Source organism: Coenobita brevimanus, chromosome 51, assembly GCF_032717465.1.
Source record: "Coenobita brevimanus isolate Jiangsu-jjx chromosome 51, ASM3271746v2, whole genome shotgun sequence".
Lineage (NCBI taxonomy): Eukaryota > Metazoa > Arthropoda > Malacostraca > Decapoda > Coenobitidae > Coenobita > Coenobita brevimanus.
In genome coordinates this window covers 30,166,344-30,179,796 of record NC_137004.1, presented here as the reverse complement: position 1 = coordinate 30,179,796, position 13,453 = coordinate 30,166,344, and the positions used below count along the sequence as shown (strand labels likewise).

At 42.8% G+C, this 13,453-nt stretch overlaps 1 protein-coding gene across 1 annotated transcript in view; it reads left to right on the top strand.

Annotated features, from left to right (window-relative positions):
• The window catches only part of Oatp30B (Organic anion transporting polypeptide 30B), a 158,854-nt gene that overhangs the window by 40,115 nt on the left and 105,286 nt on the right, over positions 1–13,453 (top strand). The window contains exons 8-10 of the mRNA XM_080272710.1: positions 2,812–2,921; positions 4,071–4,206; positions 5,385–5,549. Of these exons, the coding sequence (XP_080128836.1) occupies positions 2,812–2,921; positions 4,071–4,206; positions 5,385–5,549 (411 nt within the window). The remainder of the gene's footprint in view (positions 1–2,811; positions 2,922–4,070; positions 4,207–5,384; positions 5,550–13,453) is intronic.

The window sequence follows — 13,453 nt, the reverse complement described above, 5'->3', positions numbered from 1 at the left end:
CTAGGTAGAGGACTTTGGTTTTGGAGCATGTAGCACTTTATGACTGGATGCCCTTCCTGATGTCCACTAATAACCCTTGGGTGGATTTGAGCCTCCGACCCTGCAGTCAGAGCGCTCCAACCCACTGAGCCATGGTTACTGTGTCACACCCCATTTTCCTCTTACTCCTTCACAGCACAGATTCAAAGCACTACACTGTGTATGTATGTATGTTATATATATATATATATATATATATATATATATATATATATATATACATACATACAGTATATAAAACTCAGCAAGCGCAGAGCCAGATGACATCTGCAGCCTCCACCTGAAACATTTTGAACCACACAGCATCTAGGTCCTCACAGACATCAGCAACTACTCATATGCACACTGTAGCATTCCCAGTACTTGGAAACATAGAACAATCATCACCATACATAAATGAAACAAAGACCCTACATTCCCTTCTTTGTACAGACCCATAACACTACTTAACACACTATCAATAATAACTAAATACCTCCCTTCTCAACAAAGTTACACCCCACTTTCCACTTACTCCTTCACAACACAGAGACAGTGCACTGCACTGTATAAACACCTTACTGACTAAAGTCACACACGCATCGGATGGCATCAACTCCACAACACCCACATATCGCACACTTCTCACAACAGTAGAGATCAGTAAGGCCTTTGATGCTATCCCACGACACAAACTAATCACCAGGATATACAACACAAACATGGAGAGCAATACCATGTGCTGCCTTCCTAGCTGTTTATCTGGGAGACAGGCACATGTTACATTCCAGGGCAAGTCATTACAAACATGGAGCTCTCCAAATGAAGTGCCACAGGGCTCCTTTCTCTTACTCACACTCTTCAGCCTATACATGTGTGATATTCCCACACCCCAGCCACCCACAAACATTGTCTGATATGAAAGTTACATCATCATAACATCCGCATTCCACACTGCAGACACAGCCTGTCCACTGCAGCAGGACTACCTCAACACAACACAGACTTCCACCACACTCATCACCTGCTGCAGACATGAATGTAAATCACACTTAATAGTGTAAGTGTGCCACACACACCCTCCACTAAGATCCTTGGAGTGACATACGACACCCGGCGTATCTTCAAGGACCAAGTATAAGACATCGAGAGGTGGTGTACCCCCAGACTCAGTGCATTCAGGGCAATGACAAGACCAGGCTTTGGCCAACAAAAAGAAGCACTCACCTTACTCTGCAAACAATACATTAGATTAGTGATGTCCTATGCCTCCCTCTTATGAGCTCCCTTTGTATCTGTTACCCACTACAACATCTTACACTTCCAGCAACACAACATACACTCCTTGAGAGCCCTGTGGGAAAACCCGGTCTCAGCCGTGGCCTTCCATAGGGACTTGGGGCTGTTCGGCCAGACTGCCTAGGGAACAACTACTACTGCTAAAACATCTTACAACTTACACAGAACAACACTCTGTGCATCACCACTGGCTGCACCAAAACCACTCTTAAAGCCCACTTATACTTGGAAACTAAAGTCCACCCTGTCAGAGAGTACCCTAATATGAGGTGCACACAGCTCTATACAGCAGCCTATGCCAGTCCAAAACACTCCTGTCACTACATGACAGACACACACAACACACATAGGCACATAAAATAATCACCACACAAACATTATCAGACCCTCTACAACAATATCCCACTTCCATACATTCCAGTGCTAGCAGTGGAAGATGTACCTACATACATACTTCATGTGTTACACAGTACAACACCTCAGTCATAACACCATACAACGAGCTCCACCTCCTGACATCCACCCATCAGAGGTGTCGCTAAACAGAGATGATCGAGTTCACCTAGCTAGGTTTAGAGCAGGATATCACCCAGCCCTCCCCAGCTACCAACTTAGATTTGAATTGGGTGGAAACAGATGTCACATGCCCCTCTTGTAGAACACGCCCACACAGCATAACACACATAATGGAGCTCTGTACAGCATATGCCACACTAAGATGCAAGCACAACATCAACAGTGTAGGGAACCTGTAGGACAACTCCATAGGGGCAGTTGCTTACCTGCAGTCAGTGAGACTGCTCAGTCAAATGGCCCAGGTTGGACAACAACAGCAGCAGCAGCAACAACAACAACATCAACAACAACAACAACAACAACAACAACAACAACAACACCAGAGCATGTGATGGGATGATTACAAAACATAGAACTTTCATTTAATTGATAATCAGAAAAACCTCAGGTACAGTCTCTCTCTCCCCACCGTCTCATGTACTGTAGGAGGTAAGAGGCTACTTGCAGCACCCACACAAGGTAGTCAGGTCTCCATAATCCATTGCCAATACTATACATGGATGAATGGTTTCCATCCTCTTATTCCCAATGCTTTTAGTTCTTTTTTACATGTGAGTTATGTGGGTAATGATAATTTTGTCCCCATCCCCAGGGATTTTTATATAGTATGCCTGGGTATGGTATATAATGCCATTTTCATTTTCCTGCTGAATGCTTCATGATAACAATACTTACCTGAGTAATTCTGATCAGAAGTCTTCTGTATGCATTCTGCATGTTTTATGAAAAAAGATGTGTAGTCATTGACTTTATTGCAATATACAATACCTGATGCTGTATTATTATTTATCCTTAAATTACTATATTATCTGTCATTTGTGTTATTCTGAATAATTCCAGTATGCCATGTTTCTTAATGCTTTATATCTTCAGGAATGAGTAATATGTTATATTCTCACCATTGTATTTTTTTTCTAGACCACAAGCACCCGCGTTGGATTGGGATGTGGTGGGGCGGATTCCTGCTGTGTGGCCTCCTACTCATCTTCATATCCATTCCATTCTTCATGTTCCCTAAGACTCTTAAGGTGAGAATCATGACCTGTATTCTTGTTGTCATAGGAGGCTTACTATACCCGATTTACCCTATCTTGGCGCAATTACCATCTCTCCCCTTTGAATACTATACTTGGTTGTAACAGGGGAGTAGCCCAAGATTATGGTTCTGGTCATGAAGAAGTGCTGTGGAAAGGATGTAGAGCCAAGTATTGTCTTATTCTCCCACTGAAGTACATGAAATAAGCTACAAAAGTACAAAAATCTGGATGAAGTTAGGTTAAAACAACTATAGATCCTATTTACGAGGTTATTTCTGCTAATGATACATCCGTATTCTCACCTGTGGTATTTATGCAGACCTTGTCGGTATTGGGAAGAAATGAAATATGTGCAAGAGAATAGTGATTTGAAATGTGAAAAATATATTACCAAGGATTAGGAAGCTGCCTTAGTCAAGGAAAATACAACTCCATTTGTGTGTGATCTGTACAGGCAGTTCTCATTAGCGGGGATGTTTTTAACTCTTACAACTTTGTCACTATGAGTAATTTTTCTCATAACATTGCTGTGATAATTATTTGAACAGTATTGCCGAAATATTCCATACTGTATATGGTGTTGAACTAATTGAAAAATGAAACTGTGTGTGTGTGTGTGTGTGTGTGTGTGTGTGTGTGTGTGTGTGTGTGTGCGTGCGCGCGCGCGCATTCACTGCGTGCTTGCGTGAGTGCATGCATGCATGCTGTTTACCTTTGAGCATGACCCAAGCATGCCTCACTTGATATTGTTTAACAAAAAACAGTATTTTGGCTGCAAACATCATAGACTTTAAGTGAGGGTTGACTAGTCATGAGCCATGCTTTCTTCACACCCTCTTCCCATGTCCCTGATTGAAAGGAAGTCATAGCCCGGGTTTTACATTAAACAAAGCACTTGGTTGTAGCTTGAAGCTTTTTTAGACTGCATAAATAACTGTCATAGCAAACTGTTCTCATGCAATCAAGCAAAGAAACAGATGACTAGTTTAATCCTAGACAATAGGTGTTTTCATTAGATGTGATATCCCAACTTTGACTTCCCTCCAGCCAGGGATAGGGGGTGAGCACAACCATTGCTTACTAGTGTACACTACATCTTCATCTACACTCACACACTTTTTCTCTTCCTTGGTACAGAAGGAGAAGGAGAAGGTTCGGCTAGAGGAAAAGACAAAAGAGTTCCACAAAGGGCACCGGCGTACCAAGAGCCAGACATCAACCTGCTCTCGCCATTCCACTCTCTCCACCAAGCGGGTCTATGGCAAGGATGTCAGAGGTCAGTCTTTGGAGATAGTGGTCTAGTAGTTAGACCTCCCCGTCAAAATAAAGACCTTACATAGATTTTGATTCACAAGAGGGGACTGGAGGTTTTCCAAACACATAATGCCACCAAGGGGAGATGGCTTGTCGTTTACCCAGCCTCAGGTCCCTGTATCATGAACTGGGTTACATGAGATAGGCTGTTTTTTCGTGGTGTTGTTTTATGGTGTTCGTGGAGCACATCTTCATCCTCATCATTGTAATTGTGACTGTTTTTCCTACCTAAGGATGAGGTGAGATGGGATCCAGAAAACTAGGAAAGATTGAAAGGGCTTTCATTTTTTTATATAAATTTTGGTAATTAGGTTTTTCATTGAGTTTTAGCTCTGTGTTGTGATTGTAGTTGACTTTCAAGTTACTTATCCACTACTTTTCCATACCTTTTGATGCATCTTTTGATTTATTATCTGTTTTCTGTTTTGTCTCTTGTTCCTTCTCTAGACAAATGTCTTTTCTCGTTTTCTGCCTTATTGTTCATATCACTGTTGTTTTTCCTTTGTGTGACGTGGAAATTATGGATGTATAATAGAGGATATAGAAATTTTATGTTGTACTAAACCAGTATTATTTATTGTGGGTAAAATGAGTTCTTGACCATTTTTATTTGAGCAGTGGCATACCCTCTAAGCCAAAGGAAAAAAATTTGGTAATAGCAAGAATAAACTGAAATAGATGCTTTAGTGCTGTAGAAGCGAAGGACTTATCCCAGCCTGCATGCAATAATATACTGGATATGTAAAATTAATATACAGTATTGTGAACTAATAGGGTAGAACCATACTGACTTGCTAATAAGTGACCAGGGTGTGTAGGCCAGTCCCCTATCTTATGGTAGCCCAGTCCTTGGCACCTACACTTCGCAAAGGGTAAAATGGGATTAGATGTAGCAGTACAGATGAAGATCAGATGCTGTGTGCGTTAGCTTGAGTCACCAAGGGGCAGCTGAAAGTTTTTCCAGCTGTGTATTGTAATATCACCAGAGGCATAGGCTGGTCACCTACCCTTTTTATGTTCTGGACTCAGGCCCATACACCTCAGAAGGAGTGGTATCATACTGTTACCATTTTTACATTTTTTGGATTGTACATAAAATACAGTGAAATGGTTGATTATGTTTTAACTCTGCTCCCACAGACATTCCACTGTCCATGCTCAAGTTATTGTTGAACCCAATCTATGTGATGACCTGCCTGGGGGCATGCATGGAGCTCATGATTGTGTCCGGCTTCATTGTCTTCCTCCCAAAGTACCTCGAGACCCAGTTTTTCCTGTCCAATGTGCAAGCTTCAATTTTCACAGGTAAAAATGGCAAAGACTTGAATTCTAATCATAAAGCAAAGACTTGAATTCTAATCATAAACATATTGAATCAGATGTGTTAGGTGGAGGAACCCACTAGCAGCTCACTTCATGCAGTGTTACCTTGAAGTGACTCTATACTGAGTGAGAAGCCAAATGCTTTCTGTATTTCAGGAAACTATTTAATGAAATGAAAGGTAACCATTCAGCTAAACAGATGCTAGGTAGTTTTTAGTTTATGGTTTATAATAGCTCCACCACCAGGCTTGCATCAGCCTTGGTCATCTGATAGCGGCCATCCACACTGATTGATCTCTATTCAGTTCCTTAACCCTGAGGTCACGTTCTATGACTTTGACCTAGGTCCTTTTTTTTTTTTTTTTTTTTTTTTTCCCCCCCCCCCCCCACCCTTACCCTCGACATTCACACCTCTCATCTTCTGCACCCCAGCCTATCTCAATATACTCCCTCTTATCACAACACCAGTGCATTGAAGTCCCATCCTTCCTATCATCTCTTCAATCACAATCCAAGCCCCTCAGGCCCCACATTCAAGGGCACACTACACATCCATCTAATCATTGTAATTTGAGTCCATTTGAGCTTACGAATGTTCTCTTCCATTACTGCCCAGGTCTCACCACTATACGGCATTACACTTCTGACACATGCCACATACAAGGATCCCTTAACATGGAGAGAGAGCCCTCTTAATGGCATGATAGGTAACAGCTCCATGAACTTCCTCCAACCACTCCTTACCCTAATCACAGAGCTAGCCCCAGCCCCACCTCCAGCATGCAACATATCCCCCAACTAACAAAACTCCTTCACACACTCAGGAGACTCAATCCTTCCACACCTGTCAGTCTACATACTCTCTCTGCAACACACTGCACACATGAAATCAATAATATTTCATAGCATGCCTCTAGTACTGCTACATCTCTTATGCACCCCCTTGTCACAAACATTACACAAGATGTAGCTAGTTACTTTCCCACACCCCTTTAGCAGACTGTGTGTATCCACACTCCGTCTGCTCTAACAGTGCAACCACTAGTTCTAGGGATCATTATTTTATTTTTGTTTTTCCACATTTACTCTCAAGCCTTTGTGCCCCATTCCTTCTCTCCACTTCCTAAATCTTTCCTCCGCCTCCCACTCATTCTCTGCAGTCAACACCAGGTAATTAGCATGCAATATCTCCCATGGGACTCCATTTCTGAAGTCCTGTGAAAGAACTTTAAGCACCATGGCAGATAGTAAGGGGCCCTTCTTACAGACCTTACACAGAGAGTATTCAGTGGCATGAATTCAGCTAGGCTGCCACACAGAACACTCCCAATCACACTAGACATTAGCAAAGCTTTTGATGCCATCCCCCACCACAACCTCACAAACAAAATACTCAACACAAACATGTGCAATAACACAAAAAGATGGCTGGCAAACTACTTAGCAGGCAGATGTGCATATGTAACATTTGCTGGTCAGTCTTCTAACATCAGAAACTTCACAAACGGCTTCCTCCAAGGATCTGTTTTGTCCTACACTCTTCAACCTATATATGCATGACATACCCACACCCCACACACCACAGATACACATAGCTTCCTTACAGATGATATAACACTTACATGTACGCACCAAAACGCAAACACAGCTGCACACATCATTCAACCTTACCTCAACACACTACATGAATGGTTCACCACAAACAGGCTCAAAATAGCCCCAACCAAATCTACAGTGACCCTTCCCACAAACTGGACAGCAGAACAGTCACATCCCACACCTCACCATAAACAACACTCCCCTACCACACACACACACACACACACACACACACACACACACACACACACACACACACACACACACACACACACACACACACACAAAATCTTTGGTGTAACATACAATACATCAGTGTCATTTAAACAACACATCACAAACATTAAAAATAAAATAACACCAAGACTCAGTGCTTTGAGGTCACTTGCCCATACAACATTTGGACACAACAAAGAAACCACCACCACAGTATACAAACAATACATACATTCAGTGATGACTTATGCAAGCCCTGCCTGGGCTTCTAACCTCACCAAAACACACTATAACACTCTACAGACCATACAGAACAAGGCCCTAAAAATTATCACAGGCTGCACAGCTACTACACCCACAGACCACCTGCATCAAGAAACTAAAGTCCTCAAAGTCAAGGATCACCTAGACATGAGAGGCACCCAGTTTCTTGCTGCAGCCTCCACAAACCCACAACATCCACTATATTACATGGCAGCTCATCCACCCACACCAAGGAACATCAGAACAACACCAAGCATATGATACCATACACAAATACTGTCATCTCTCCCCCCTCACCCACCTCAGACCAGCTTCCAGAAGCATATCCACATTCAGATCACTCACCGCTCCATTCAGTCACTTAAAGATAACACACAGCTGCATGCACGGTCTCCTGACATCCACCCTTCTGAATCACATCTTCCTCGTGAGGACAGGGTCCACCTCGCCAGGCTCAGATGCAGGCACCATCCAGCCCTCTTAAGCTACCAGAAGAGGCTGGATGACTCTGTCGCTGATGCCTGTCCAGGATGCAACAAAGCACCCCATACTATTAAGCACATTATGGAAGACTGCATTGCACACAATCACCTATGCCAACAACACAACATACACTCTTTGAGAGCTTTGTGGGAAAGCCTGGTCTCGGCCATGGCCTTCCTAAGGGACTCGGGGCTGTTCAGCCACACTGCCTAGGGAACAACTACTACTACTACTACAGTAAGGGGCTCAAGACTGACCTCTGATGCTTACCAACATTCATGGAACTTGTCACTGAAATCTGCATTCACTCTCACCTGGGTGTGAGCACCCACATACATAACCATAGCCACTCTAACCTGCCACTCCTCAGTTCCAGACTTTCTCATTCTCATTGTCCACTTAATCACCTCCTTAGAGAATTGGTTAAAGGCCTTCTCTGAATCAACAAACACAAAGTACAGCATTCCAACTGGATGTGGCTTGTAATGGTTATATGCGAGGAATGGTTGGGGCTTGTTGCTCACATAATGCTGTTCAGGGGAAAGAAACTGACTTAAATGTTGGGAATAAGTGGCCTAATCCTGGGTCCCTGCACTGCTGTTGGGGCACCAAAGAAATGGATGACGGATGCATGGAAACGGATGATGTACTGTATTTTTTAGAGTACTGTATTCTTGCAGCTTCCAGGTGATTTTCTTTAACTTAGGAAAGTACTCCCACTGAAGGGGTTAATGAATGCTGAATCACTCCATCAGTTCAGAAGTCTGTCCTCAGGTAGAACAGTCACTGGGAAGCAGGAAGAGTATCATCATCATCATCATCCAGACCACCTATTCCACCCTAGGGCAGGGTGAGGAGTAGCAACATCTTGACAGCCCAAGTTTGTCCAGTTGCCTTGGCCACAAACTCTCAAAAGTTGCCAATGCTAAATTGATAAAACAACTGAAGTCGGTCACCTTTTCCTGGCTCTCACAGATGCATAATTTCTAAAATCCCTTCCATGTTAATTATTAGTGACCAATGCTTTAATTTTGCAGTAATGTAATCATTAGTTATTATGCCAGTTTTCTAGACATGAGTTTCTAAGAAAAACATTGCAGAACAGTTACTAAAATCTCTATCTATCTATCTATAGCCCGACGCCCTAATCCCGCAAAGGGTGGCCGCAGACAAAACGCCTCCAAGTCACTCTGTCACCCACCATTTGACTCCCCTCCCCCCAACTCACCCCCCCCTCCCTCATATACTTCTCAACTCCATCCCTCCACCTCATCCTCGGTCTACTCCTCCCTCTCCCTCCCTCCACCTCACCTATATACACCCTCTTAGTCAGTCTTTCATTCTCCATTCTCTCCACATGTCCAAACCACCTCAGTGTATTTCTCCTAATCTTTTCAACCACATCCACATCTACCCCACAACGTTCCTTCACTTCTTCATTCGTCAACCTGTCCCTCCACGTCACTCCACATGCTCCTCTCAAGTAACTCATTTCCACTGCTCTCACTCTTGACTTGTTCCCCTCTTGCAGTGTCCACGCCTCGCTTCCATACGTCAGGGTAGGGATCACAATACCATCATGCAGTGACTTCTTAACTTCCATACTCACCTCCCTATTCCTCATCACTGCTTTCAGTGTACCAACAACCTTTCTTCCCTGCTGTACCCTTTCACGTACTTCATCCCCCAAAGTTCCATCCTTACTCATCACACTACCCAAGTACTTGAATGCACTCACATTCTCCATATCCTCACCATCCAACGTCACTGCACACTCTGTGACTTCATTCCTCTCAAACACCATAACTTTACTCTTGTTTACATTAACTTTCAGTTTCCTCCTCCTACACACTGTCCCAAATTCATTCACTAAACCTTGCAACTCCCATTCATCTTCACTCAACAATACTGTATCATCAGCAAACAGCAACACCGGAAGCTTCCAAATCTCACCCTCATTCATTAGGGCCACCCCCACATCCACTGCCCTACCTTGTACCTCCTTTACAACCCCATCCATATATATATTAAACAGCCATGGAGATATTACACACCCCTGTTTCAGTCCCACACTGAGATCAAAGAACTCACTCAGCTCACCATCCACTCGCACCGTAGCCCTAGCTCCCTCGTACATACTCTTCACAGCACTCAACAATTTCCCCTCCACTCCATATATTCTTAATACCTTCCACATACCTTGCCTATCTATTCTGTCATAAGCTTTCTCCAAGTCCATGAAGGCAGCATACACTTTCCTTCCCTTCTCTAGATACTTCTCCACTAAACATCTTAGAACAAATATCTGATCTATACACCCTTTTCCCTTCCTAAATCCCCCTTGTTCTTCTCCAACTAGCTCCTCTGTCATATGCCTAACCCTATCAATGAGTATTCTACCATATATTTTACCAGTCACACTAAGAAGGCAAATACCCCTATGGTTACCACATACTTCTCTCTCCCCTTTTCCTTTGTACAGAGGAACAATTATACCTAATTTCCAGTCCTCTGGAACCCTTCCCTCTTCCCAAGCCAATCTACACAACTTCCATATCCACTCCACTACAATCTCACCCCCATACCTAAGCATTTCACCACACACTCCATCAATTCCTGGGGCCTTTCCCAGCTTAATCTTCTTCATCGCTTCCACTACTTCGACCTACTGATCTCTTCCTCCCTCCTCTCATCTCTTCTTCTCCCAGCCATTCCCCAACCACTTATACTCACACTGCTCTCACTCTCTACATTCAACAAATCCTCAAAGTGCTCCTTCCATCTCCTCAATTTCTCTCTCTTCTCCACCAACAATCTATTATTCCTATCTTTCACTCCCCTACTATTTCCCCTTTCACACTGCCTTACTTTCTTTACCTCCTTCCAAAACAATTTCTTACTCTCCCTCCATTTCACACTCAGATTCCTCCCAAACTCCTCATCCACTTTCTTTTTACTCTCCTTCACCAGTCTCTTAACCTCCCTTCTCCTGCTCACATATACCTCTCTCTTCTCTCTCTCATCTTCTCCCCTACCTCTACTCGCCAACCATTCGCCATATGCCTTCTTCTTTTGTTCCACAGCTCGTTTCACCTCATCATTCCACCATGCTGTCCCTTGCACACCCTTGCATCTCCTCCTCACTCCACAAACCGCCTCACACGCTGTGCTTATCTCTTCCGTGAATATCTTACATACGTCTTCCACCCCTTCCATCTGCTCTAGCTCATACCTTCGCAATCTTTCTTCCACTATGCTCTTATACTCTGTCCTTTTCTCACTATCTTGCAATTTCTCCACTCTTCTCACAGGAGCTGCTTCCTCCTGTCTTCCCCTTCGCCTCCTCAACCACTTTCTTTGCAGCTCTACCTTGGGCATCACTAAGTGATGGTCCGAGACTCCATTCCCCCACCCTCTCCACACTCTTGCATCCAACACTTGTCTTCTCATTCGCTCATCCACACACACGTAGTCTATCATTGCCTTTCGTTCAACAAGTTCACAATCCATCCTCCTCATTACTCTCCATGTATACCGGCAGATCATCTTATGACGAAAGTAGGTGTTGGCTATTGCCAACCCCTTACCAGCACAGATGTCCACCAAAGCACTACCATTCCCATATACTTCAGCTGGCACACCCCACTGACCAACCACTCCATCCACTCGTACATTCCCAACTTTGCCATTCATGTCTCCAATCAACAGCACTCTCTCGCTTCTCTCAAACTTGTCCATACATGCTTCTACTCTCGCCCAAAACTCATCTTTCACTCTTGCCACTCGATCCTCTGTTGGAGCATACACACATACAATCGCCCATGCTTGTATACCTACTTTCATCCTCACCCATACAATCCTTGCACCCACTGTTCCATACTCTCTTATATTCTCCTTCCACTTCTTGCTTATCATCAGACATACTCCCTCTCTTGCCCTCTCATTCTCACTGACTCCCGCACATATACCTACACCGTATTCCCATTCTCTCATACTGTACATAAAATGAGAAGTGATTCGATAGCATTCATCACATAATATTACATGTTTTGCTGCATGTTAATTTTGAAATGCCTGTCATGTGGTTTTCAAACAGCTTAATGCTGCGTCTGGCAAATGCTAAAGTGAATCTACTGAATGGTACCTATGAAAAAAGTAGTATTTTCAAAACCAAAAACATGAGAAGATGAAACCGCTCTCCGAAATCACAGGTGCTGAATAAACCTAAATCATGGTGCCTGAGATCGGTGCAGACGATCTTAAATTGATCTGTACCTATGTTTTGCATTCAACCAGCTTTATATTACTTTTGTAGATAGGTATATGAATGTAAATTTTTCACGTACAGTATTGAAATAGTAAGGAAAGAATGTGAGTCAGAGTGATTAATTGGTGTTTGGGCTAAGAAAAAATATTTGTTGCAGAAATGAGACGGTATGCTAATGTTTCCATGCCAGCTAGGTAGCAGACGTCATCCTGAAAGTCCCTCAGTCGTGGGACGAACGTGTCATTGTATACAATCTTCACCTTAGGTCTGCTAACATCTTGCTGTCAAATTACGTTACTGTATATTAGTTTCCTTTATACTATAGATAAAAGGATATGAATTTTTCATTTTATTCAAATAATGAGAGCATGAACATTGTTGGACTGAGCTAAGAATATGGTTGGTCCCTTAAATGAGACGGTATGCTAACATACTTTGGTGATTTCATTTATCATAATCAAGCACCTTTTCCTCACTGTAGTGAATAAATATGTTAATAATATTTTACTTGTAACTACAGTGATACTTAAAGCATATAAAACAAAGTAGTTTAGTTGACCGACTTTTATTGTATTCAAATAAGCTATTTGGTGAGAATTGGCAACTTTTGGGAGTTTGTGGGCAAGGCAGTTCAGTGGACCACACTTCCATTCACCCATCATTTAAGCCTATGGAATCCTGGCTCCATCAGATAGGCCAAAAAAATTTCACCACATTCTGTAGCTTCACTTATACCTACAGTATCTGATAGAGTCAATCTAAGAAGAGTAAATTCTGATTTACAGTTTATCATCTGACTGAAAGGGCTAACCTTATTTTCCAATTGACTTATATACTACGGTACATGTCGTATTACTGTACACCTCTCTGGTTCATTTTTCCTAACATTTTTCAATGACTTTTGGGAACTAATACAGTTAGCCAGTTTTGAACTTCCAGATAATTAAATTTCAAGCTCATTTTGTTTTGTTCTGTTTCATTTACAATGTCTGTCCAAAAAGAAACCAATTTTTAAAAATAGCATACCAGTTAGCAGCCATATTGTGATTGGGATGGG